General features: G+C 59.9%; 2 protein-coding genes across 3 annotated transcripts in view; one reads left to right on the top strand and one right to left on the bottom strand.

The window, feature by feature from the left end:
* Positions 1-9,221, bottom strand: part of UBE2D2 (ubiquitin conjugating enzyme E2 D2) — a 37,806-nt gene extending 28,585 nt beyond the window's left edge. The window contains exon 1 of the mRNA XM_068165656.1: positions 8,679-9,221. Within this exon, the coding sequence (XP_068021757.1) occupies positions 8,679-8,702 (24 nt within the window). The 5' untranslated portion in view covers positions 8,703-9,221. The remainder of the gene's footprint in view (positions 1-8,678) is intronic.
* A 2,239-nt stretch (positions 9,222-11,460) lies between these two features.
* Positions 11,461-23,566, top strand: STING1 (stimulator of interferon response cGAMP interactor 1). Of its 2 annotated transcripts, none has more exons than XM_068165651.1 (7): positions 11,461-11,604; positions 12,428-12,666; positions 13,223-13,403; positions 14,805-14,913; positions 14,996-15,234; positions 16,556-16,742; positions 18,576-23,566. In XM_068165651.1, the coding sequence occupies exons 2-7, from the start codon at positions 12,428-12,430 to the stop codon at positions 18,713-18,715; spliced, it is 1,095 nt and encodes a 364-aa protein (XP_068021752.1). In that variant the 5' UTR covers positions 11,461-11,604; the 3' UTR covers positions 18,716-23,566. The 2 variants fall into 2 exon arrangements, with proteins under 2 accessions (XP_068021752.1, XP_068021750.1); XM_068165649.1 differs by having other exon boundaries at positions 17,771-18,667.
* The last annotated feature ends 286 nt before the right edge of the window (positions 23,567-23,852 follow it).

Raw genomic sequence — 23,852 nt, 5'->3', positions numbered from 1 at the left:
CCTGGGGCTTCCCAAGTCCCACCTAGAGAGCCACAGACTGCATGGGGTCAGAGGGGAGCCTCACAGGGCACCATCCACCCCCTGCAGACAGCAGGGCCACCCCCAGCAGGATGAGGCTGCCCAGGAGCACCCCAGCAGCCTCCTCCTCCTCTCAGCCTGCGCCCCAGCAGCTGCAACACCAGGGGGGAGCATCTTGGCCAGAGGGTGCCCAAACTGCAGGAGCAGCTTTGGCAGCCCTGCCCAGCACGAGCCCTTCAAGGCTCACCTCCAAGTGCCACCCTGCACAGCTTGCAAGCTCCTGACCTGTGCCTGCAGAGCCCAGAGAGGTCTGTCAGGGGCAGACCCATCCCTCTAGCCAGCACCTCCCTCCCCAGCCTCAGGTGCTCCTGGGGACAGCTGTTCTGGCCAGGACAAGCCTCCAAGCCAGCCCTGGGGAAGGCACACCAAGAGAGCTGGCAGCACCCAAGCAGACTGCCAAGGCAGCAGCAGCTCTGCCAAGCCTGGGGACCCCACTGAGCTCCTCAAGCCCCCAGCACACCAGAGGGGCCCTCCACACACAGCAGCCCCTTCAGGTGGGACTCCATGGGCTCTGCTCCCTGCTCTGGCTGCTCCCCTCAGGAGCTTGATCAATGTTTGCTGCTCTGGGGGGCATCCAGCAGGGCTGGGGAGGGTCTCCTCCCACTCTGCTCCACCCTGGGGAGGCCACACCTGGAAGACTGTGGCCAGGTCTGGGCTCCCCAGTTCAAAGAGGGACAGGGAGCTGCTGGAGAGAGTCAAACAAACTGTGAGGATGACTGAAGGACTGGAGCAGCTCTGTGAGGAGGAAAGGCTGAGCCCTGGGGCTGTTGAGTCTGGAGAAGGCTCAGAGTGCTCTAGAAATATCTGAGGGGTGGGGGTCAAGCAGGGGCCAGGCCCTTCCCACTGGGGTCCTGGACAAGGGGCAGTGGACATGAGCTGGAACACAGCAGGCTCCACCTCAACATCAGAGTGGGTGTTAGGAAGTTGTTCCCCAGGAGGGTAGTGAGAGCCTGGCACAGGCTGCCCAGGGAGGTGGTGGCAGCCTCATGCCTGGAGGTTTTTGCAGCCAGGCTGGATGTGGCTGTGAGCAACCTGCTGTAGTGTGAGGTGTCCCTGCCCATGGCAGGGGGTTGGGACTGGCTGAGCCTTGAGCTCCCTTCCAGCCCTGACAGTTCTCTGAGGAGAACCTCTGGTGTGAAGCAGGTGGAGCCCTGCAGCAGGCTGCTCAGAGAGTTTGTGGAGCCTCCTGCTCTGGAGCCCTTCAGAGTCCACCTGGATGTGCTCCTGTGTGACCTGGACTCCATCTCCAGAGGTTCCTTCCAGCTCCTAACATCCTCTGGCTCTGTGAAGCAGCCTTAGCAGCTTGACTGGGGTGCAGGCCCTGGCCCCTCTGTGACAGGCAGCCCAGGGCTTTCCTGCCCACACCTTGCAGCCACTCAGCCAGGAGCTGTGAGCAGCAGCAGGCAGAGCAGTGCCAAGCACCACAGCAGCAGGGCCCAGGCCCAAACGACCCTGGAGGTGTTCAAGACACCTGTGACAGGGCACCTGGGGACATGGTTTAATGGCCATGCTGGGGCTGGGTTAGCAGTAAACTCCATGATCTTGGAGGTCTCTTCCAAGCCAAAGAATTCCCTGGTTCTATTCTGACAGCCCTCTGCCCTGCCTCAGCACCAGGCCCACAGCCTGCCAGGGACCTGCACAGGTCCAGCATGGACCCAACAGCCCACAGGATGCTCCTCAGGCCACCAGGCTCCACCCAAGGTGCTGTGCAGGCTGAGGGGTCAGAGCCACACCCAGCACACATCTCACTTGGCCACAGCCAGCAAGCAGCACTCCCAGCAAGGCCAGATCCCCTGCAGCACCCACAGGGGCTCTCCTGGGCTGCAGGACTTGTGCAGCCCCACAGTACTGCCACCCCCCCACCCCTGCCCCTGCTGAACACAGCCATTTGGATCTTCAGGAGGATTTCATGCAACCCAGCTCAGCTTGGAAGGGACCCCAGAGATCATCTACCCCATGGGCAGGGACACCTCCCACCAGCCCAGGCTGCTCAGGGCCTCATCCAGCCCTGCCTGGAACACCTCCAGGCAGGAGGCAGCCACAGCCTCCCTGGGCAGCCTGTGCCAGTGTCTGCCCACCCTCCTGCTGAAGAACTTCTTGCTCAGCTCCAGGCTGATCCTGCTCTCCCTCACCTCCAAGCCACTCCCCCTTGGCCTGGCTCTAGACACCCTCAGAAGTCTCTCTGCAGCCTTCCTGTGGGATGCCTCCAGCTACTGGCAGGCAGCTCTGAGGTCTCCTTGACATCTCCTCCTCTCCAGGCTGAACACCCCCAGCCTGTGCTCACAGCAGAGCTGCTCCAGCCCTTGGCTCATCTTGGTGGCCTCCTCTGGACGGGCTCCAGCAGCTCTGTGTCCTGCTGCTGGGGACACCAGGATTTGAGGCAGGATGGAAGGGGAGGTCTCAGCCAAAGGGCAGAATCCCCTCTGCTGCCCACATTCCTCTGGCTGCAGCCCAGCACACAGCTGCCTGCTGGGCTGCACCAGGCCACCTGATCCTTCCCTCTGGACAGGAGCTGCTGGCCGAAGGCTCTCACGGCTCAGCTCACGGACTGCCTCCTGCCCAGCCTGCAGCAGCTCAGGGCAAGCAGAGCAGGAAGCAGCAGCAGGAGGGAGGGGGAAAGCCAGGAGCACCCCAGGCACAGGGCACAAACCCCTCTGCTGCGCCTCTCAGCTTTGTGCTGTAAGGCCTGAAGCGCAGGGGGACCACAGCGGAGCCACCGCCTGGGGGGGCACCGGAGTGTCACAGGCTGAGGAGAGGGAGCAGCAGCCCCTGTCACAGATGGGCAGCACTGCCAGCTCCACACACAGCACGGGCAGAAGGGCAGAGAGGAGCTGAGCCTGGAGCCTGGCACCGCCCTAGGGCCCGAGCCCAGAGCCTGGCACCGCCCCAGGGCCGCCCGGGACCCGAGCCTGACACCGCCCTGGGGCCTGAGCCTGGCATCACCCCAGGGCTGCCCAGCACACAGGACCTGAGCCTGGAGCCTGGCACCACCCCAGGGCTGCCCAGCACACAGGACCTGAGCCTGGAGCCTGGCACCACCCCAGGGCTGCCCAGCACACAGGACCTGAGCCTGGAGCCTGGCACCACCCCAGGGCTGCCCAGCACACAGGACCTGAGTCTGGAGCCTGGCACACCCCAGGGCTGCCCAGCACACAGGACCTGAGCCTGGAGCCTGGCACCACCCCAGGGCTGCCCAGCACACACGACCTGAGCCTGGCACCACCCCAGGGCTGCCCAGCACACACGACCTGAGTCTGGAGCCTGGCACCACCCCAGGGCTGCCCAGCACACAGGACCTGAGTCTGGAGCCTGGCACCACCCCAGGGCTGCCCAGCACACAGGACCTGAGTCTGGAACCTGGCATCACCCCAGAGCTGCCCAGCACACAGGACCTGAGTCTGGAGCCTGGCACCACCCCAGGGCTGCCCAGCACACAGGACCTGAGCCTGGAGCCTGGCACCACCCCAGGGTTGCCCAGCACACAGGACCTGAGTCTGAAGCCTGGCACCACCCCAGGGCTGCCCAGCACACAGGACCTGAGCCTGGAGCCTGGCATCATCCCAGGGCTGCCCAGCACACAGGACCTGAGTCTGGAGCCTGGCATCACCCCAGGGCTGCCCAGCACACAGGACCTGAGTCTGGAGCCTGGCATCACCCCAGGGCTGCCCAGCACACACGACCTGAGTCTGGAACCTGGCATCACCCCAGGGCTGCCCAGCACACACGACCTGAGTCTGGAGCCTGGCATCACCCCAGGGCTGCCCAGCACACAGGACCTGAGCCTGGAGCCTGGCACCACCCCAGGGCTGCCCAGCACACAGGACCTGAGCCTGGAGCCTGGCACCACCCCAGGGCTGCCCAGCACACACGACCTGAGCCTGAAGCCTGGCACCACCCCAGGGCTGCCCAGCACACAGGACCTGAGTCTGAAGCCTGGCATCACCCCAGGGCTGCCCAGCACACAGGACCTGAGTCTGAAGCCTGGCACCACCCCAGGGCTGCCCAGCACACACGACCCGAGTCTGGAGCCTGGCACACCCCAGGGCTGCCCAGCACACAGGACCTGAGTCTGGAGCCTGGCACCACCCCAGGGCTGCCCAGCACACAGGACCTGAGCCTGGCACCACCCCAGGGCTGCCCAGCACACAGGACCTGAGTCTGAAGCCTGGCACCACCCCAGGGCTGCCCAGCACACAGGACCTGAGCCTGGCACCACCCCAGGGCTGCCCAGCACACAGGACCTGAGCCTGGCACCACCCCAGGGCTGCCCAGCACACAGGACCTGAGCCTGGCACCACCCCAGGGCTGCCCAGCACACAGGACCTGAGCCTGGCACCACCCCAGGGCTGCCCAGCACACAGGACCTGAGCCTGGCATCACCCCAGGGCTGCCCAGCACACAGGACCTGAGCCTGGCATCACCCCAGGGCTGCCCAGCACACAGGACCTGAGCCTGGAGCCTGGCACCACCCCAGGGCTGCCCAGCACACAGGACCTGAGCCTGGAGCCTGGCATCACCCCAGGGCTGCCCAGCACACAGGACCTGAGCCTGGCACCACCCCAGGGCTGCCCAGCACACAGGACCTGAGCCTGGCACCACCCCAGGGCTGCCCAGCTCAGGCACCACACACAGCTCTGCCCATCAGGCCCAGCACCCCCAGCCCAGCACACCCTGCTGCAGGCAGGTGGGGTCAGGCTCTTCTGCCTGGTGTCAGGTTAGAGCAGAAGCAATGGCCTAGAACTGTGCCAGGGGAGGCTCAGGTTGGAGATGAGAAGTTTCTTTGCTGCCAGAGGGAGCAGGGACTGGCACAGGCTGCCCAGGGAGGTGGTGGAGTCCCCATGCCTGGAGGTGCTGAGGAGCCCTGTGGCCATGGTGGGGCTGGGTTGGTGCTGGACTGGACGATCTTGGAGGGCTTTTGCAACCCAAACCATTCTCAGATCCATGGGAGGCTTGTTTGGGCTGGAGGGACACTGAGACACCTCAGGAGGTCAAACAGCTCTGGGCTACAGGCACCTCCTGCTCTCCTGCAGCTGACCAGGGACACCAGCAGGGACTCTCCAATGCAGCTCTGCAAAACCCCCCCAAGCTGTGGGCTCTGCCCCCCACCAGTCACCATCCCTCTGCTACAGCCCAATCTCTCCCTGCCACAGCCTCCCAGCCTGGTGGGGCTGGAAGGGACCTCTGGGGATCAGCCAGCCCAGCCCCCCCTGCCCCAGCAGGGCACCCACAGCAGCTTGCCCAGCAGCACAATGCCCAGGGGGGGCTGGGAGCTCTCCACACAAGGAGACTCCACAACCTCTCTGGGCAGCCTGCTCCAGGCCTCCAGCACCCTCACACCAAACAACTTTCTTCTCCTCTTCAGGTGGAACCTCCTGGGTGCCAGTCTGTGCCCACTGCCCCTGGGCACCACTGAGCAGAGTCTGGCCCCAGCCTCTTGCCCCCCCCAGCTCCTTTCTCTCTTGCTGAGCATTGCTCAGCTCCCCTCTGGGGTTGCCCTTCTCCAGGCTCAGCACCCCCAGGGCTCTCAGTCTTTGCTCCTAAGAGGCATCCCCCCCAGTTCCTGCTTTCCCTCCCCTCTCACTGCAGGCATCTCCTAGGAGCTCACCCAGAGAACCCCTAACAGCCAAGGGACCTTGCCCTTGCCCTCCCACTCCAGGAGCTCCAAGGGACGTCCCAGCTGCTGCCACTGCCTGAGGATCAGCACCGCAGCTGGGACGAGGCTGAGCCCCAAGTGCTGCATGCAGCTTAGACCTTGCAATGGAAGCCATTTGTCACTGCCCCCCAGGGCCCCTGCCCTCTCCCCACCCATGACACCAGACCACTGCTACCCACCCAAACCTGCCAGTGGAGCTCTTCCACTCCAGTGTGACCCCCACACTCGAGAGGCCTCTGCCTGGTGGCACTGCTCACACCCTCAATGCTCCTCACAAGGATCCCAGCCTCCAGGGCAGGGAGCACCTCAGGGAGGGTCAGAACATCACCACAGGCAGCAGCCTGGGAGCAGGGCTCAGCCCTCAGCTGTTTGGGAGCATCTTAAAGGCCAGCTTTGTGCAGAACCCCCACCACAGCTCGAGGCTCTGGGCAACCCCCAGAGCAAGCATCCCACCAGAGACAGGCTGGCCTGGGGCAGCTCCCTGGGCTCCAGCACCCCTCACCCCCCCTGCAAGGCCTCCAGGCTCGCCCAGCCCAGAAGAGCTCAGCGTGCAAGAGCCTAGCTCAGCTAACACTCCTGACATCCTGACCAAAGGTTTGCTCCTGGGGCTTCCTGCTTCTCCCCAAGTCCTCATCCCTCTATTAGCTAAGGGCACAAAACTCTGGGGGGGGCTACAGACAAACAGGAACCCAAACTGCTGAGCACAGAAGGCAGCAGCGAGCTGGAGACCCGCAGGCCTCCCTGAGCACCTCGGCAGCAGCCTCCCTGCCCATCCCTCCTTTGTACTGGAGCCCAGCAGGATTATCCCAGCTCCATCCACATTCCTCAGGCTTTTGTTCTGGCCCCAAGGTGCAACAGCAAAGGTCAGGTCAGACTTGGCTCCCCTCAGAGGGCACAGCTGCCTTGCCCAGGGCAGCCCCAGCCGCTAAGGGAGCCTCCGGGGGCTTTACAACAGCAAACAGGCAGTGGCCGCTGCTCAGTGGTGAAGGGGGGCAGCCACAGCAGCTCCCAGGGCAGCTTGCCCCCCACCTAAATTCTGAAGCACCTGGGCTGCCACAAGCAGCAGATTTCCCTCCCTTCACAGGCTTTGTTTGGTGGAAGTGTTGCCTGCAGCCCCAAGCTCCCCCCTCCCCAGCTCTGTCCCAAAGCAGACCCTTGGCACCTCACCCACGCTGCTGTGGGGATGCTCTCGCTGCTTCCCCAGGCTTTGAAGTCTCCCCTAGCCCCACACGGTCCCCCTGGGATCCCTTATCTCTGACAAGCAGCATGAGAAGCCAGGCCAGAAGCACCCAACACTAACAAAGGCTCAACACATCCAGCTGCCCTGCTGCTAAAAACCACAGCCTGCCAGCAGAAGTGCTCCAGGTGCTGGGCGCTGAGCCTCAGCAGGGCAGCCTCCCCTGCTGCCCCCAAAGCTCTCCCCAGCACACAGCAGGCCCTGTGCTGTCTGCCTGCCCCCCCAGCAGCCACAGGGACACTGCTGGCTGCCAGCTGTACCCCTGCAAGCCGCCAGCCACGCCACGGGGCAGCCTCCTCAGCGGCAGCCAGGGGCAGAGCCCTGTGCCCCCAGCTGGGAGCACTTCTGGCTGAGCCACAACACAACTCAAACCATCCCCAAAACCCCTCCCCAGCCCTGCCTAACCCAGGAGCACACACGAGGCTTCCAGCTCTCCTTGATTCACTTCACGTTTCATCTTGAGCAGCAGGACACAGGGAGCCCCACAAAAGCTCCGAGAGAGCCTGGGAAGTGAAGATGTTAACACCTCACCCAAGCCTGAGGCCAGCAAGCTGATCTCCAACGTTGGGTAGAGGGCTCCCAGCTGGTTCTGGGCAGAAATCAGATTTACACGGGGCTGGAGAGCAGAAGCCGTACAGGAGGACAGGCTCCTACACCTGGACCTGCTGGGGAGACTCCAAACTGACAGCTACACCTTTTGCTGAGGAAAGGACACACATCCCCTGCCTGATTCGCTAAGGTCACCAAGGGATACTTCAGGAACCTTCGCACTCTTCCGGGTAAAGGGGACTGCGACGATCGAGCAGAGCACGGATCAAGGCTGCAGGCATTCCGTAGTGTTTATCTGGAAGGCCGAGACAGCCCGCACAGCCTGCCCGGGAGGGGAAGGCGCCTCGCACGCCTCTGCCTGCAAGCCTCCCAATGACTCAGGCTGTAGGGCAGATCCAGCAGGACAAGGACTCGCACCGCTCCGACAGCCGAACGCGCCGAGGTCACCGCGCCCGGACTGCGCCCGGCGCTCCGGTGCCCCACACCGGCCAGGCTCCCTGGGGCGCCAGCGCCTTTCCCCGCCGAGCCCTGAGCTCGCAGCTCCCGGCCTCGCTCCTCCGGGCCCCTTCCCCCCGGAGCGGCGGCCGGGCTCCCCGCCGCCCCGCCAGGGGCTTCCCGGGGCTGCCCCTGCGGCCGCCGCCGCTCGCCGCCCGCCCGGGCCCCGCCGCCGGCGCCCCCTCGCGGCCCGGGGCTCGGGGGCCACGTTGCCTCGGAGGGGCCCGGCCGGGCCCGGCCCGCCGCGGCCTCAGCTCTGAGCCCCCCGTCCCGGGTGCGGGGCCCGGTCTCCCCAGCCGCGGGGGGACGCCGCCAGGCCAGGCAGGCCCTTCCCGGGAGATCGGAAGGATGGGCCCGCCCGGCCGGCCGGCCCGCAGCTCCCCGGCCCGCAGTTCCCCGGCCCGCTCCGACCGCCACGGGCGGGCCTGCCGAGGGCGGCCGCAGAACTTCCCCTGCGCTCCCTCCTGCCTCAGCCCCGCACGGCGAGGCTCGCCCAAAGCGGGCAGCGGAGGCCGTGCGGCTCCGCCAGGGCAGGGCCCGGCCCAGCCTCTCCCCACCCCGCTCCCCGCAGGCCCGGGGCGGCCACGGGGCCTACCCCGGTTATGTAAGGCGGCGGCGCCGGGGCCGGCGCGGCGGGGCCGGTGCGGCGCAAGGCCCTGCCCTTACCTTGTGGATTCTCTTCAGCGCCATTGTGTGTGCGAGGCGGCGAGGAGGGGCGGCGGGGAGGGGGCAGCCGCGGGGACTATTTTCCGAGGGGGAGGGGGGGGAGGAGGAGCGGCGCGGAGGTGGCGGCGGCGCGGAGGAAGCGGCAGCAGCGAGGAGAGGGGGAGGGGAAAGGGGGAGGGGAAGGAGAGAGTGAAAAGGGAGGGGGAGGGAAGGAGGGACGGGAAAGGGCCCCCCCCCAGGTGGTGGCGGCGGCGCGGGGGCCTGCGGGCCTGGCGCGGGGCTGCCCGGAGCGGCGCCGCTGGGCTGGAGCTCGCTGCCGCTGCCGCAGCTCCTACCGCATCCCTCCGCCGCCCCTTTATGCGCTGGCGCCTCCTCGCCGGCCTTCCGCGTATCACTCCGCTGCCGCGGCGGCTTCTCTCCCCTTCTCTCTCCTCGGCCGCCGCCTTGATGTACGATTTGACGGGCACGGAGGCGGCCCGCCGCCGCGGGTGCCTAGGCCGTGCCGGGAGCGGAGTGGGAGGGCCGGGCGAGAGAGAGGAGGAGCGGGACTCGGCGGGAACTATTTGTGCTGCGGCCGCCGTGCAGAACTCTCCAGAAGGGGGAGGGGGAGCCCGCGGAAGGATACGGCGACGTAAGGCGTGGGCGATGGGGCACCGGAGTGACGCAGCCTCTCGCGAGAGCGGCACGCGGGAAGAAGTCCCGGCCGCGCCGCCGCCATGGGGCCTGCGGCCTCGCAGGGCCGTGGGGAGGCCTGGGCGCCCCCCCCCGGGGGGGGCCTCTGCTGCCTCCCGCCGCGCCCCCGGCCCGTAGCGGCTCACGCCGGGATGCGTCCGCGAAGGGCCCGAGGCCTGTTCCCAGCGGGGAGCCGAGGCCTGCGCGGGCGGGCGGGCCCTCCATCCTCCCTAGGGGGCAGCCGGGCCAGGCCCTCCCGGCAGGGGTTAAGCGGCACCGAGCGCCGTGGTGTGACCCTGTGCCGGCCGCCGGTGGCCTCTGCCCCTGCAGCCCTCCCCACAGCGGCGGCGGGGGGCTGGCTCCCGGGGCTTCGTTGTTAGGCCCAGGACAAAGTACCTGGAGTAGATCAGAGCAAGGCTGGGCAATAAAGATTTGAAGCATCGGAGAGGCTTTCGAGACAGCAGCGCCCCAAACGCCGCGGGGAGCGCGGGGGAGCTGAGGACCTGCCGCATCGGGCAGGCAGGCAGAGGCTCTCCAGCTGGCACCTTGGCGGCCACCGGTGGAAATCGAGCAGCTTTCCATCCAGCATCCCACGGAGGGCACTGCCGCGGGCCAAAAGGTCAATTGTCCTCGGGTGGCTGAGCAGAGTGTGTCCAAAGTGTCCGTCAAACCTGCCCCGAGGGCTGCCTCCCATCACCCTGCCCTTCTTAGCCTGAGGTGGGGAGAAAGTTCTTCCCAGAGGGAGTTGTTGGCCATTGGGATGTGCTGCCCAGGGAGGTGGTGGAGTCCCCAGCCCTGGAGGTGTTCCAGAGGGGACTGGATGTGGCACTTGGTGCCATGGAGCTGTGTCTGATGCTTGCCATCCATCCCTCTTGCCATGACCTTCCAAAGGGATCAGGGTGCAGCCTTGCCGTGCCATCGACCTTTTCCCTCAGCATCCTCCAGCTCATCCCCCCTGCTCCTATTGTGAGAAACTGGTTATAGTATTTGGCTTTCGCAGGGGGAATTGCTGGGGACCGGGCGGGCCCCATCGTTGTGCCTGGATCGTTGGGCTGATGGGTCTGTATTGTGTGGGGTATTGGGAGAGAAAGGGGAGGTGCCAACGGGTCTGAAGACCGGCCAGGTCAAGGGTGCCGGTTTTGTCTGTCCTGATGGAGAGGGGTGGGAGCGTGCTGGGGACTATATGAATACGTACGGTTTAATATATGAATGTCTGTTTGCCGTCTGTATCAGTTCACCTCGTGTTGTGGGGGTGCGCCTCTAGCAAGCTCCCTCTGCGCCCAGCGCTGTGTTGCCTTTATTTTGTAATAAACTGGTTATAAATTTTCAGCAGTGAGTTCATTTCTCACACTATGGACTTGTGCAGCTGTGTCCTAAGGCATAGAATGGGTTGGAAGGGACCTTCAAGATCATCCTGCTCCAACCCCCTGCCACGGGCAGGGATACCTCCCACCAGCCCAGGCTGCTCAAGGCCTCATCCAGCCTGGCCTCCAGCACCTCCAGGGAGGGGGCAGCCACGATTTAGAATCACAGAAGGGGTTGGAAGGGACCCTCAAAGGTCACCTTGTCCAACTCCTCTGCCGCTAGGAGCTGGGAGGTCTGAGGGCAAACCTCAGCAGTAATAACTGAGCCAAAGGAGGCTTTGAGCACCTTGGCTGCTCTGGCTCTGTGGTGACGAAGTCCTGACAGCTTTGAGGACCTCTGGCCAGCAGGAGCCTGGCTGCAGGAAGCCCCTGGGCACTGACCCAGCACCTCCTGGAGCCATGTGGGATGTGGGGACGCAGTGTGCTGTGCTGTGCTCCCTGGCAGCAGGACTCTGTTGCTGTCTGGGCCCTGGAAAGCTGCTGGCTCTATAGAGTCAGTGTCTGACCCCTGCTGCTGTGCTGAAATCCCCAAATGCTGGGCTCCTTCCTCACTCCAGCTGGGCTCAGCCCCGCCATGCCCTGGCCCAGGCGTTGGAGCTTCCCCGAGCTGTGAGCTCAGCGAGTGAGCAGCAGGGTCTGGAGTTCCTGCCTGCTGCCCTGCGGGGGGGGCTCTGCTGGGCTCTGCAGCCTGCCTGCAGCCACCACGCTTCCTTTCAGTTTCGTTTCTCTGGCTGCTGGCAGCTGGGAAGCTCCCACCCTGCCACCGACAGCCTGCAAGGTGCCCACCGTGCCAACAGGAGCCTCCAGGGTGCCGAGGCTCCGGCTCTGTGGCTGGAGCACAGCAGCCAGGGACCCAGCCAGCCTCAGCCTGCGGGCAGCAGACTGCTCCGGTGAGTGTGACAGGAGGTGTGGTAGCCCCTGGCTGCGGGGCAGGGAGGGGTGCCATCGATTTGGCATCGATCTGGGGGGAGGGTGGCCAGCCAGGCTCTGCCTTGCCAATCCCATCTGGGCGTAGGAGCAGCCTCGGGGTGACCCGGGCAGCACCCAAAGGAACCCCACCGGCAACACTGCCTCCAGCTGTGGTGCCCCCAGCACAAGGACCTGGAGCTGGAGAGGGGCCAGAGGAGACCACCAAGATGATCAGAGGCTGGAGAACCTCCCCTGTGGGCACAGGCTGAGAGAGTTGGGGCTGGTCAGCCTCCAGGCAGACCTCAGAGCAGCATTCCAGTACCTGAAGGGCTCCAGGAGAGCTGGGGAGGGACTTTGGACAAGGGCTGGGAGTGTCATGATGGAAGGGAATGGCTTTGAGCTGGGAGAGGGCAGACTGAGACTGGAGATGAGGAAGAAATTCTTTCCAGGGAGGCTGGGGAGACACTGGCACAGGTTGCCCAGGGAGGCTGTGGCTGCCTCCTGCCTGGAGGTGTTCCAGGCCACGCTGGATGAGGCCTGAGCAGCTTGGGCTGGTGGGAGGTGTCCCTGCCCATGGCAGGGGGCTGGAGCTGGCTGAGCTCTGAGGTCCCTTCCACCCCAACCTATGCTGTGACTCTCAGAACCTCCCCAGAGGTGTCCCTGTCTCATCAGCTCTGCTCCCTGCCTGCCGGGGGGTGCCCGGTGGGCGCCGGCTGTGCCCTTGCCCCCCTGCCGCCACCCCCACGGCGCTGCTGCAGGTGCCGGGCAGAGGGCTGGCGGCTGAGCCCTGCCTGTGTGCCGCAGATGTCCCGGGCACAGCTGAGCCACCCCAGCGCCACGCTGATCCCCGAGGCCCGGGGCCGGCGGGCGCAGGTCGCCGTGGCCCTGCTCCTGGCGCTCTGTGGCGCCGCCCTCTGGCTGGCCGGGCAGCCCCTGGTGCCCACCGTCCGCAGCCTCACCCTGCACGTCGGGGCCCTGCAGATCGGGGCGCTGCTGAGGGGCCTCTGCTGCCTGGCAGAGGAGGTCTTCCATCTGCAGTCCAGGTAAGCCGGCGGCGGGGTGGCTGTGTCCTGGCACTGCGCCGGGCACGGGAACAGTGCAGGCTCTGGGTGCTGTGGGAGGTTCTGCTGCTTGTCGCCGTGCCCCAGCCTGCCCTCTGTGGGCAAGGCTCCCCTGCAGCCTCCTGCCTCCTCAGCTCTTCCTCCCCCTCCTCTTCTCCTCTCCTGCCTGCCCAGCTGCCTCATGAACCCCTCCTCCCCTAGTGTGCCCCTTGCCTGGGCAACAGGGCTTGGCCACAGCCTTTCCACTGCCCAGTGCTGAGGGCACAGGACTGCTGGGGGCACTCAGGATGCCCTCAGCAGGGTTCCATGGGACCCAAGCCCTGTCCTGGCTGGGGGCACTCAGGATGCCCTCAGCAGGGTTCCATGGGACCCAAGCCCTGTCCTGGCTGGGGGCACTCAGGATGCCCTCAGCAGGGCCCCCCAGGGCTCCCTGCAGGAGCTCTGGAGCTGCTCTAGCAGTCAGCAGTCTCTGGCCAGTGCCCCATGGGTGGCAGGCTCCGTGCCCCCAGCCCCTCCGTGTGTCCTTGTCACTCCCCAGGTACCAGGGCAGCTTCTGGAGGGCGCTGGGCGCCTGCTTCCCGTGGCGCTGGCATGGGCCCACGCTGCTCATCTGTGCCATGGCCTATGTGGCTCTTCTGGATGGAGAGAAGCAGCTCCTGAGCCTGCACCTCGGCCTGGCCAGCCTGTGCCAGCTCCTCAGCCTTGCCCTGGGGCTCCACGTAAGGCACCGCCAACCCCTGGCTCGGTGGCTTCCCCTCAGCACTCACAGGGAGTGGAGGTGACCTGGCCCTGCACACACAGCCCTTGGGGGGTGGCACAAGCACTCTGCTTAGCTCAACCCTGAGGAGCTGAGCTCCTTGGCATGCTTGGCACGGGGGCCTGGGCCTGGGCACGGTGTCCCATGGGTGCTGGCAGCAGCCTTGCTGCTGGGGTGGCAGCAAAGCTGCTGCTTGAGGGCCAGGGGCAGCCTGGGTGAGCACCGAAGGGTTAATCATCGAGGCCCAGGGGGCTCTGCTGCACCGGGAGGGCTCTGGGAGCTGGGAAGGGCACTGGGGTCGCCCAGGCTGCAGGGAGGTGCCGTGGGGAGGGCAGCTGTTGGGTGCCCAAAGGAAGAGCCAGAGCCGGCAGGGGACGCTGGGTGGCCCTGTCAGTGCCACCAGCAGCTGCTGGGACGCCTCCTGCTGCGTGCTGGAGGCTCTGGGCAGGGGCAGAAGCTGCACTGGCACACCTGATGCCAAGCAAGGGTGCAGCAAAAAACGAGGCCAGTTCACCCCAGCGGCTTCTGCAGCAGCAGCAGCTTCCACAGCAGCTCAGGGGGCTACAGGGGGCTTGGCTCTGCTGCCTGGGGGGCTGCACCCAGGGGACAGGGAGGGTTGGTGGGAAGGGACAGGGGGGTTGGTGGGAGGGGGCAGGGGAGGTTTGGAGAGGGGACAGGGGGGGTTGGTGTGAGGGGACAGAGGGGTTGGTGTGAGGGGACAGGATGAGTTGGTGTGAGGGGACAGGATGGGTTGGTGTGAGGGGACAGGGTGGGTTGGTGTGAGGGGACAGGGTGGGTTGGTGTGAGGGGACAGGGGGGTTGGTGTGAGGGGACAGGGTGGGTTGGTGTGAGGGGACAGGGGGGTTGGTGTGAGGGGACAGAGGGGTAGGTGTGAGGGGACAGGGTGGGTTGGTGTGAGGGGACAGCGTGGGTTGGTGTGAGGGGACAGGATGGGTTGGTGTGAGGGGACAGGGGGATTGGGGGAGGGGACAGGATGGGTTGGTGTGAGGGGACAGGGGGGTTGGTGTGAGGGGACAGAGGGGTAGGTGTGAGGGGACAGGGTGGGTTGGTGTGAGGGGACAGGGTGGGTTGGTGTGAGGGGACAGGGGGGTTGGTGTGAGGGGACAGTGTGGGTTGGTGTGAGGGGACAGCGTGGGTTGGTGTGAGGGGACAGGATGGGTTGGTGTGAGGGGACAGGGTGGATTGGTGTGAGGTGACAGGGGGATTGGGGGAGGGGACAGGGTGGGTTGCTCACTCTCCAGCTCCCTTTGGAGAAGATCTCTGCTCCCCAGACCCCTCTGCTGCAGCACAGCCCAGGTGGCTGCTTCCACCCCTGCTGCTCTCTCTTTCCCTCCCTCCACAGAAGCCCTCAGCAGTGGAGATGTCAGAGCTGGCTGAGAGGTCCAAGCAGAACGTTGCCCATGGCCTTGCCTGGTCTTACTACGTTGGGTACCTCAAAATAGTCCTGCCACGTAGGTAGCTGGGGCCCTGCCTGGTGCCACCTGCACCCAGCAGCCCCACCAGAGCCCTCTGCCCGCTGCTGTCTTCCACCAGGGATGAAAGAGATCATGGAGGAGTTCAGAAGAGCCAACCCCACCATGCTGCTACGTAGAGAGACCTGGAAGCTCCACATCTTGGTGCCTCTGAGCTGTGATATCATTGATGACCTGGAGAAGGCTGACAGCAACATCCAGTACCTGACAGACCTGAGTGAGACCATCCTGACCAAAGCTGGCATCAAGAACAGGGTCTACAAACACAGCCTCTATGCCATCAAGGATGAGGACAGCAAGGTAGGCTGGGCTCAGCCTTTGGAGAACATCAGCCTGAAGCTCTTCCTGGCCTCACATCCCAACCCTGTCCCCTCTCATCACTGCAGATGGGGCAAGTTCAGCAGAGGTCCTCTGCTTTCTCCTGCTCTCCCTTATCTTCTCTCTCCTCCTCCTCTCCCCTCTCCCTTCTCCTCCTCTCCCTTTTCTCCTCCTCTTCTTTCTCCTCCTCTCTTCTCCTCCCCTCTTTTCTCCTCCCTTTTCTCTTCCTCTCCCTTCTCCTCCTCTCTTCTCCTCTCCTTTCTCCTCCTCTCTTCTCCTCCTCTCCCTTCTCCTCTCCCTTCTCCTCTCTTTTCTCCTCCCCTCTTTTCTCCTCCTCTCTTCTCCTTTCTCCTCCTCTCCTTTCTCCTCCTCTCTTCTCCTCTCCCTCCTCCTCGCTTTTCTCCTCCTCTCTTCTCTCCTCCTCTCTTCTCTCCTCTCCTCTCCTCTCCTCTCCTCTCCTCTCCTCTCCTCTCCTCTCCTCTCCTCTCCTCTCCTCTCCTCTCCTCTCCTCTCCTCTCCTCTCCTCTCCTCTCCTCTCCTCTCCTCTCCTCTCCTCTCCTCTCCTCTCCTCTCCTCTCCTCTCCTCTCCTCTCCTCTCCTCTCCTCTCCTCTCCTCTCCTCTCCTCTCCTCTCCTCTCCTCTCCTCTCCTCTCCTCTCCTCTCCTCTCCTCTCCTCTCCTCTCCCCTCCTCTCTTCTCCTCTCTTCTCCTCCTCTCTTCTTCTCCTCTCCCTTTTCCTCTCTTTTCTCCTCCTCTCCCTTATCTTCCTCTCTTTTCTCCTCTCCCTTCTCTTTTCTCCTCTCCCTTCTCTTTTCTCCTCCTCCTTTCTCTCCTTCTCTCCCTTCTCCCCTCTTTTCTCCTCCTCTCCTTTCCCCTCTCCCTCCTGCTCCTCTCCATCAGCTCACTCAGACCTCCTCTTGCCTAGCAGAAAAGCCCCCAGGGAGGTGTGATTGGACACATTCAAGGGGGTCTCCACAGGGAACCAAATCCATGTACAATCCTTCCCCTGGCAGTTGTAGCCTGGGAGCCCTGCCACAGGCAGTGGCTGCAGCTGGGGCCCCATGGGTGCAGGCTGCTGCACAGGGCAGGGGCACACTGGGGCCACAAGCAGTGTCCCTCTCAAACTGCTCCAGCACATGGCACTGCCACAGGGCAGGGCACACTGGGGTCCTGGTGCTCCAGTGCACAGCACCAGTGCAGGGCAGGCCGAGGGCTCTCGAGGGCTGTGCCCAGCAGCAGAGTGCCCTGGCAGCCTTTTGCTGCTGGGTCTGCCTTGCCCCACGTCCTCTCCTTGCCCCCTGCAGCCCTGGCACTGTGTGGTGGAGTTTGCCGCCCCCCTGCAGTCTCTCTACGCCATGTCCCAGGACGACTGCGCTGCCTTCAGCCGGGAGGAGCGGCTGGAGCAGGCCAAGCTCTTCTACAGGACCTTGGAGGAGATCTTGAGGGGCTCCAAGGAGTGCAGGGGCACCTACAGGCTGATTGCCTACCAGGGTGAGTGAGGGCAGGGGTGCCTGGGGGAGTGGCTCTGCCCTCAAGCCCCTGCAGTGACCTCAGCCCCATGCTGGTGCCCAGGAGGGGTCCCTGCGGGGGTGGAAGACAGGGGCTGGCTCCTGACACAGGAGAGCTCCTTGCTGAGGGGCTCAGAGGAGCAGGGGGATGCTGCCAGAGCTGCTGGGCTGTTGAAGGCACCTGGGGCAAGTAGTGGAGCTTTCATCCTTGAGGGGCCATCCTCAGCAGCATCTGGGCAGGGAGGATGGGCCCTCAAGGGTTAAAGATAAAGGTGAGCTGCCAGGGGAAGGGGCAGCTCCCAGGCCAGCCCTGCTGCTGGTGCTGGGAGGCTGTGGAGTCGTCCCCAGCAGAGAAGTGTGCCGATGTGATGGGGAGTGAGGCCTTCCCTGCTTCCCATCTTTCTTTCCCTTTTTCCCATCTCCCTTCCCTTCCCTTCCCTTCCCTTCCCTTCCCTTCCCTTCCCTTCCCTTCCCTTCCCTTCCCTTCCCTTCCCTTCCCTTCCCTTCCCTTCCCTTCCCTTCTCTCTTCCCATCTTCCTTCCCTTCTTCCCATCTTCCTTCCCTTCTTCCCATCTTCCTTCTCTTCTTCCCATCTTCCTTCTCTTCTTCCCATCTTCCTTCTCTTCTTCCCATCTTCCTTCTCTTCTTCCCATCTTCCTTTCTTTTCCCTTCACCTCCACCAGAGCTGCAGGACTTGGAAGCAGCTTCTGCTTCTTGCAGAGATGAATCTTGGTGCCTTCAGAGGAAGCCCAGGTTCTGCTAGGGAGAAGCAGCCCAACCCAAGGAGGCAGCTCCCATCACAGCCAGCCCCACTGGCAGGAGGCCAGCACAGGGGCCTGTGGTTGATTCCCCTGCCTGCACTCCCTGCTTTGGTTCTGGGGGGGCCATGGGAGCCCTCTCTGGGCTGCTGAAGAGATCCTTTTGGAGGCATCTCCCAGAGCCTCTGCTGCTGCCCAGCCCCTGCCTGTGGCCGGGCCGGTGAGGGTGGGGTCTGTCCTTCTTCCCTTGCAGAGCCGGGAGAGGCAGAGCCTCACTTGCTGTCCCGGGAGCTCCTCTGGCACCTGCGGCAGCAGTGTCAGGAGGAGTACAGCCTGTGGGAGAGCAGAGCCCCCAGCCCGGCCGCCAGCCTGGCCAGCACGGAGCTCAACCTGCAGATCAGCCAGGAGGACCTGCCGCTGCCCCTGCGCAGTGACTGCTTCTGAGCCCCCTGCGGCGCCGGCACCGTCCTGCCCGCAGCCTCCTCCTCCTCCAGCCAGCTCCACGGCGCTGCAGAGCCTCCTGTGCCCGGTGGCTGCTGGAAGGAGCTGACACTGTGATGCTGTGACTCAGCCCCCTGACACCCTTCCCCTTGCTCTGGGCTGGTTGTGATGAACAGAAAAGTCTCATTAACAGAATAACAGAGTTGATAAGAATTTTCTGCTTGTTAGCTGAAATGCTGGAATGCAGGGAGGGGGAGAGGGGTTGGCAGACAGCCTTTGGATAGATAAGGAATAGCAGTACTTCTGTTAGTCTTGGACAAGATGATCTTTTGTATAAGATAAAGGACACCTGCATGATATGTATACTTCTGCTATTTTTAGATAGATAAGCTTTGTATAGATAGGAAGCATCTGGACCTCTGTCATTATAGACAGATAACTTTTTGTATAAAAGTTTGCCCAAAACTCTCTGAAGGCACACAGCTCTTTTGAAATGCTTCTACCTGTGTCAGGCATGCCAGAATAGAAGCATAATACAAGAAACTTACTGAGTCTCTTGTGTGTCATTCTCTAAGTCAATTTGGCGACCGTGGCAGGACGACTCTGTTTGGCTGCAGGACCTGCTGAGGAGCCGGACCTCTCAGGGCCCGCCGAGAAACTCTCGAGGAGAGCTCCGCTGCTCATCAGATCGCTGCAGGAACAGACAAGACTGCCAGCACAGAGAAGGTATGCTTCTATAACAGGGGTAGCTCCGTAAGTCGCGAGGGGACGCCCTGCGCGGGAGAGAGGCATTTATTGCACCCCTAGGTAAAAGAGCTCTTGGGTTGGGACCAGGGGGGTCCCAAAGGTAACTACAAGCATTGTTTATATATTGTGAACATTGTTTGTAGTGTGGGACCAGGGGGGTCCCAAAGGTAACTATAAGCATTGTTTATATATCATGAACATTGTTTGTAGTGTGGGACCAGGGGGGTCCCAAAGGGAATGATAAGTATCGTTTAAGTGTGTGAGGGGCCAAGAGGGTCCCTAAAGAACATAAAGTACTCGAGGTTTTGAATGTGTGACTGAGTGTGTGTGGCCAATAACTGTGTGCTAAGGACCGGTCATTATTGTTGTAGTTGTGTTTGTATTTGTTTTGTGTTCTGTGTGCTGTAAAAAGAAAGTACTGTGTTGTATTGTGTAAAATGGGAGGGAGACAAAGTAGTGAGATCCCAAGACATAGCCCACTTGGTTGTATACTAGCCCACTGGGGGGAAATTGGAGGCCCCCCAGGAGGGTCAACAAATCAAAAGACTCTAATTAAATTTTGTACCCGGTGGTGGCCATTATATAAATTAGATGGTGGAGAGAAATGGCCTGTAAATGGGAGTCTGGAGTATGATACTTTATTGCAATTGATGTTGTTTTTAAGAAGAGAAAAGAAATGGGATGAGACAATATATGCTGATATGTTTTTCTATCTCCGAGAGCATCTGGAGTTTCAAAGGGACTGTGGTGTTAGAGCTCCCTCAGATCCAATGGTTTTGGCCCTTGAAAAAGAAAACAAGGCCAAGAATAAGAGGCAGACACAGTTGAAAAGGTGTTGCTCTGCGTGTAGCATAGGGCAGAGGTGTCTTAAACTTGAGGAAATAAAAGACCTGCCTGAATTTTATCAATCTCCAGGAAAATTGCAAGAGGTAGTGACAGAGAGTTCGGAAAATAATGTCGGAGGTTTTGGGAGTGGCAGCGATTCAGAGAGTGATACTGGAGTCAGTTCCCAGAGCTATGCTCAGGGAAGCCCAGTGGCAAGAAGGACCCGAGGACAGCAAGCAAATGCCCCGGCTTCCCAGGTACTCATTCAAGCCCCCCTGCGACAAGCAGTAGGGCCTGAGGGGGACCCAGTCTGGATTAAGGTGCCTTTTACAAGTCATGATTTGGATAGTTGGAGAGAAAAGGCTAAAAATTACACATTTTCGATTCATGGTTAGGCAGCACAATCCAGACTGGGACGATATCCAGTTATTATTAGAACAAATGACTGAAACAGAGAAACAATTAGTTGAAAAACATGGATTGGAGCTTTCAACAGAAAGAATTCAAACCCGGGGAGGGGGGGCAAACATTGGAGATGTATTTCCACTCCAAAATCCGGAATGGAATACGAACAATGCCCTGCAAAAGACTAGATTGGAGGAATACCGGGAGTTTGTAGCCAGGGGGATAGAAAAAGCCATTCCGAAAGCAATTAACTGGTCTGTGTTATACTCAGTCAGACAAGGACCTGGTGAATCACCCTCAGAATTTTTAGATAAGCTGAGGGAAGTCATGAGGAAAAACACCTCTCTTGACCCCGGATCAGAAGTAGGTATACAACAACTGGTATCCCTATTTATTGGCCAATCTGCTAGTGATATCAGAAAGAAGCTGCAAAAGTTGTCACCCCCGCAGGGAAGGGATTTAGAGGCACTTTTGGATGTAGCATGGAGAGTATTTTCTAACAGGGAAGACGAAAGTAGGAGAAAAGAGAAGAGAATGTTGGTAGCAGCGTTGCAGGAAAAGTAAGGAGACTAAAGGGACTAATAGAGTGCGGTTGGAAAAGGATCAGTGTGCGATTTGTAGAAAGAAGGGACACTGGAAAAGAGAATGTCCAGAGAGGAACAAGAAAAGTAGAATACAGGCACAACTAGAAGAGGATGATTAGGGAGGAGCGGAGGAGACTATAAATACCCCAGCAGATCCTCTGGTTATAATGAAGCTAGGGGAACAAGAAAATAAACTGGAATTCCTAGTTGACACAGGAGCAACCTTTTCAGTCTTAAATCAAGCACTTCTGCCTCTGGATGAGAGCTATGTTTCTGTGGTAGGGGCTACAGGTCAAACTGAGAAGGCATATTTTTTTTAAACCTCTTAAATATAAATATGGTAAAACTTGGGGCTTACATAAATTTTTATAGATGCCAAATGCCCCAAAGTCATTGCTGGGGAGGGATTTGTTGGAAGCATTGGGAGCTGAAATTAAATTTAATAAGGGGAAGGTAGAATTCAGAGTAAGGGAGGAACAGTTGATTGAGGTTTTAAGTCTTGCATTAATGAGCCCTCAACAAGAGAAAAACAGAATAAAAGAAAGCATAAAAGATCAAGTATATCCTGGGGTTTGGGACACTGAGCAGCCTGGAAGGGCCAAAAATGCCCTACCTGTGATAATAGATCTTAAGCCTGGAGCTCAACCTGTTAGATTAAAACAATATCCTTTAAGGAAAGAAGATAGGGAAGGAGTTTTGCCTATTGTAGAAAAATTCTTAAAAGTATGGGCTGCTAACAGAGTGTGAATCAGCTTACAATACTCCAATTTTACCTGTATGGAAACCAGCTGGAGGGTATTGGTTAGTGCAGGACCTAAGGGCTATAAATAAAATAGCAAAGGATATCCATCCTGTGGTGGCAAACCCATATACCCTCTTGATTCAATTGAGGACAGAATTAGAATGGTTTACCGTCTTGGATCTAAAAGATGCCTTTTTCTGTTTACCCCTGGCCCCTGAGAGCCAGCCACTGTTTGCCTTTGAATGGGAGAACCCAGAAACTAACCGAAAGTGTCAATTAACTTGGACAGTCTTGCCCCAAGGATTTAAGAACAGCCCTACTCTATTTGGAAATCAGCTCGCAAAAGAATTAGAGAAGTGAAACAGGCCAGAAGGCAACGGAGCTCTGCTACAGTATGTAGATGACATCCTGCTGGCCACCCAGACCAGAGCGGAATGTGAAAGCTGGACTGTTGGCATGCTGAATTTCCTGGGACTTCATGGGTACCGAGTTTCCCTGCAGAAGGCCCAAATAGTACAGCAGCAAGTAACCTACTTGGGATATGAATTAACAGCAGGACAACGAGTGCTGGGCCCTGAAAGAAAGGAGGCCATCTGTTCTATTCCACTTCCAAACACAGTAAAGGCACTCCGAACCTTTTTGGGAACGACAGCGTGGTGCCGGTTGTGGATTTATAATGATGGCCTGCTTGTGAAACCCCTCTGTGAATTATTGAAAGAGACTGATAAGGACTTGCAATGGAATGGAGAAGCTGAACAAGCTTTCCGTACCTTAAAGAAGGAATTGATGAGGGCACCAGCACTAGGCCTACCTGATGTCACTAAACCTTTTTGATTGTATTCCCATGAAAGCCAAGGGATAGCACTCGGAGTCCTAGCACAAACCTTAGGACCCTGCCGAAGGGTGGTGGCATACCTCTCTAAACAACTGGATGAGGTAAGCAAAGGATGGCCAGGATGCCTGAGGGCTGTGGCAGCAGTTGCAATTAACATTCAAGAGTCTCGCAAATTCACAATGGGGCAGAAGATCACAGTCCTAGTATCACACACCATCTCTGCTGTTCTAGAAGCCAAGGGAGGACACTGGCTGTCTCCACAACGATTTCTTAAATCCCAAGCCATCCTAGTGGAGCAGGATGATGTAGAAATTAAAGTTGCTAACTTTGTCAATCCAGTCTCTTTCCTCCAGGGTGGTGATGGAGAACCAGTTATTCACGATTGTTTGGAACCAATTGAGGCCACTTATTCCAGCAGACCTGACCTGAAGGAAGAACCCCTAGAAAAGGCAGACCATAACTGGTACACTGATGGAAGCAGTTTTGTGATCCAGGGAGAAAGAAAAGCTGGGTACGCTGTAACTACAGGAGAAGAGATGGAACAGGCAAAGACTCACTGGGGAACAGAAGCCCTGTATCGAAAATTGGTTCAGGAGTGTATAGCACGGAAGTTATACACCACGGTTGAACAGATCTCTTTCAGAGAACCCTCTGGAGCCCAAGTGGACCGGACCATATCAGGTGTTACTGACATCCTTCACAGCCATCAAAATCAAGGAACAAGCTGCTTGGATTCACCACACCAGAGTCAAGAAGACTTCAGCAAAAGAAAGGAAACCTGAATCCCAGGGACCCCTGAAGCTCAAGCTGTATCGATAATTGTGATTTGTTTGTTGGTTGATACTATTGAGGGATGGGAAGGAAATAGGTACTGAAATGTTAGTCAAGAATTGGCTTTGTAAACTAATCTCCCTAACTGTTGGATAATACTACTGTTAGTTTTGATTAAGATAATTATGTGTACTGGAAAGAGTGGTGTAGAATCCTACCAGAAGTATAAAAATTATAAACTCAGGCATGAGCTGGAAACAGGACATTCTTTTAAGAAAATATAGTATAGGAATATACTGTTGGCTGTAAGAAAGGGGGGAATTGATGAACAGAAAAGTCTCATTAACAGAATAACAGAGTTGATAAGAATTTTCTGCTTGTTAGCTGAAATGCTGGAATGCAGGGAGGGGGAGAGGGGTTGGCAGACAGCCTTTGGATAGATAAGGAATAGCAGTACTTCTGTTAGTCTTGGACAAGATGATCTTTTGTATAAGATAAAGGACACCTGCATGATATGTATACTTCTGCTCTTTTTAGATAGATAAGCTTTGTATAGATAGGAAGCATCTGGACCTCTGTCATTATAGACAGATAACTTTTTGTATAAAAGCTTGCCCAAAACTCTCTGAAGGCACACAGGTCTTTTGAAATGCTTCTACCTGTGTCAGGCGCACCAGAATAGAAGCATAATACGAGAAACTTACTGAGTCTCTTGTGTGTCATTCTCTAAGTCAATTGTGCTCCATCTGCTCTGATCATGGAACCCAGAACCGTGGAGTTCTGGAGGCTGGGAGAGACCTTTCAGATCACTGAGTCCAACCCTTCCCCCAGCACTGCCAGGGCACCACCAACTCATGGCCCTCAGCACCGCAGCTGCACAGCTGTGAAACCCCTGCAGGGATGGGGACTGCACCACTGCCCTGGGCAGCCTGGGCCAGGCCCTGACAAGCCTCAAGGGGAAGAATTGTTCCTCACGTCCAACCTA

This window comes from Melanerpes formicivorus, unplaced genomic scaffold (genome assembly GCF_026170545.1).
Source record: "Melanerpes formicivorus ecotype bairdi unplaced genomic scaffold, bMelFor1.0.p_v2 SCAF_91, whole genome shotgun sequence".
In the NCBI taxonomy this organism is placed as follows: domain Eukaryota; kingdom Metazoa; phylum Chordata; class Aves; order Piciformes; family Picidae; genus Melanerpes; species Melanerpes formicivorus.
This window is presented reverse-complemented; position numbering and strand designations above follow the sequence as displayed.

What these genes read in the sequence shown, in the direction of transcription:
- STING1 (XM_068165649.1), top strand. Translation starts at nt 12,428, where the DNA reads ATGTCCCGGGCACAGCTGAGCCACCCCAGCGCCACGCTGATCCCCGAG. An exon ending in GTCTTCCATCTGCAGTCCAG is followed by an intron (nt 12,667 to 13,222) that starts GTAAGCCGGCGG and finishes GTCACTCCCCAG; the next exon opens with GTACCAGGGCAGCTTCTGGA. An exon ending in GCCTTGCCCTGGGGCTCCAC is followed by an intron (nt 13,404 to 14,804) that starts GTAAGGCACCGC and finishes CTCCCTCCACAG; the next exon opens with AAGCCCTCAGCAGTGGAGAT.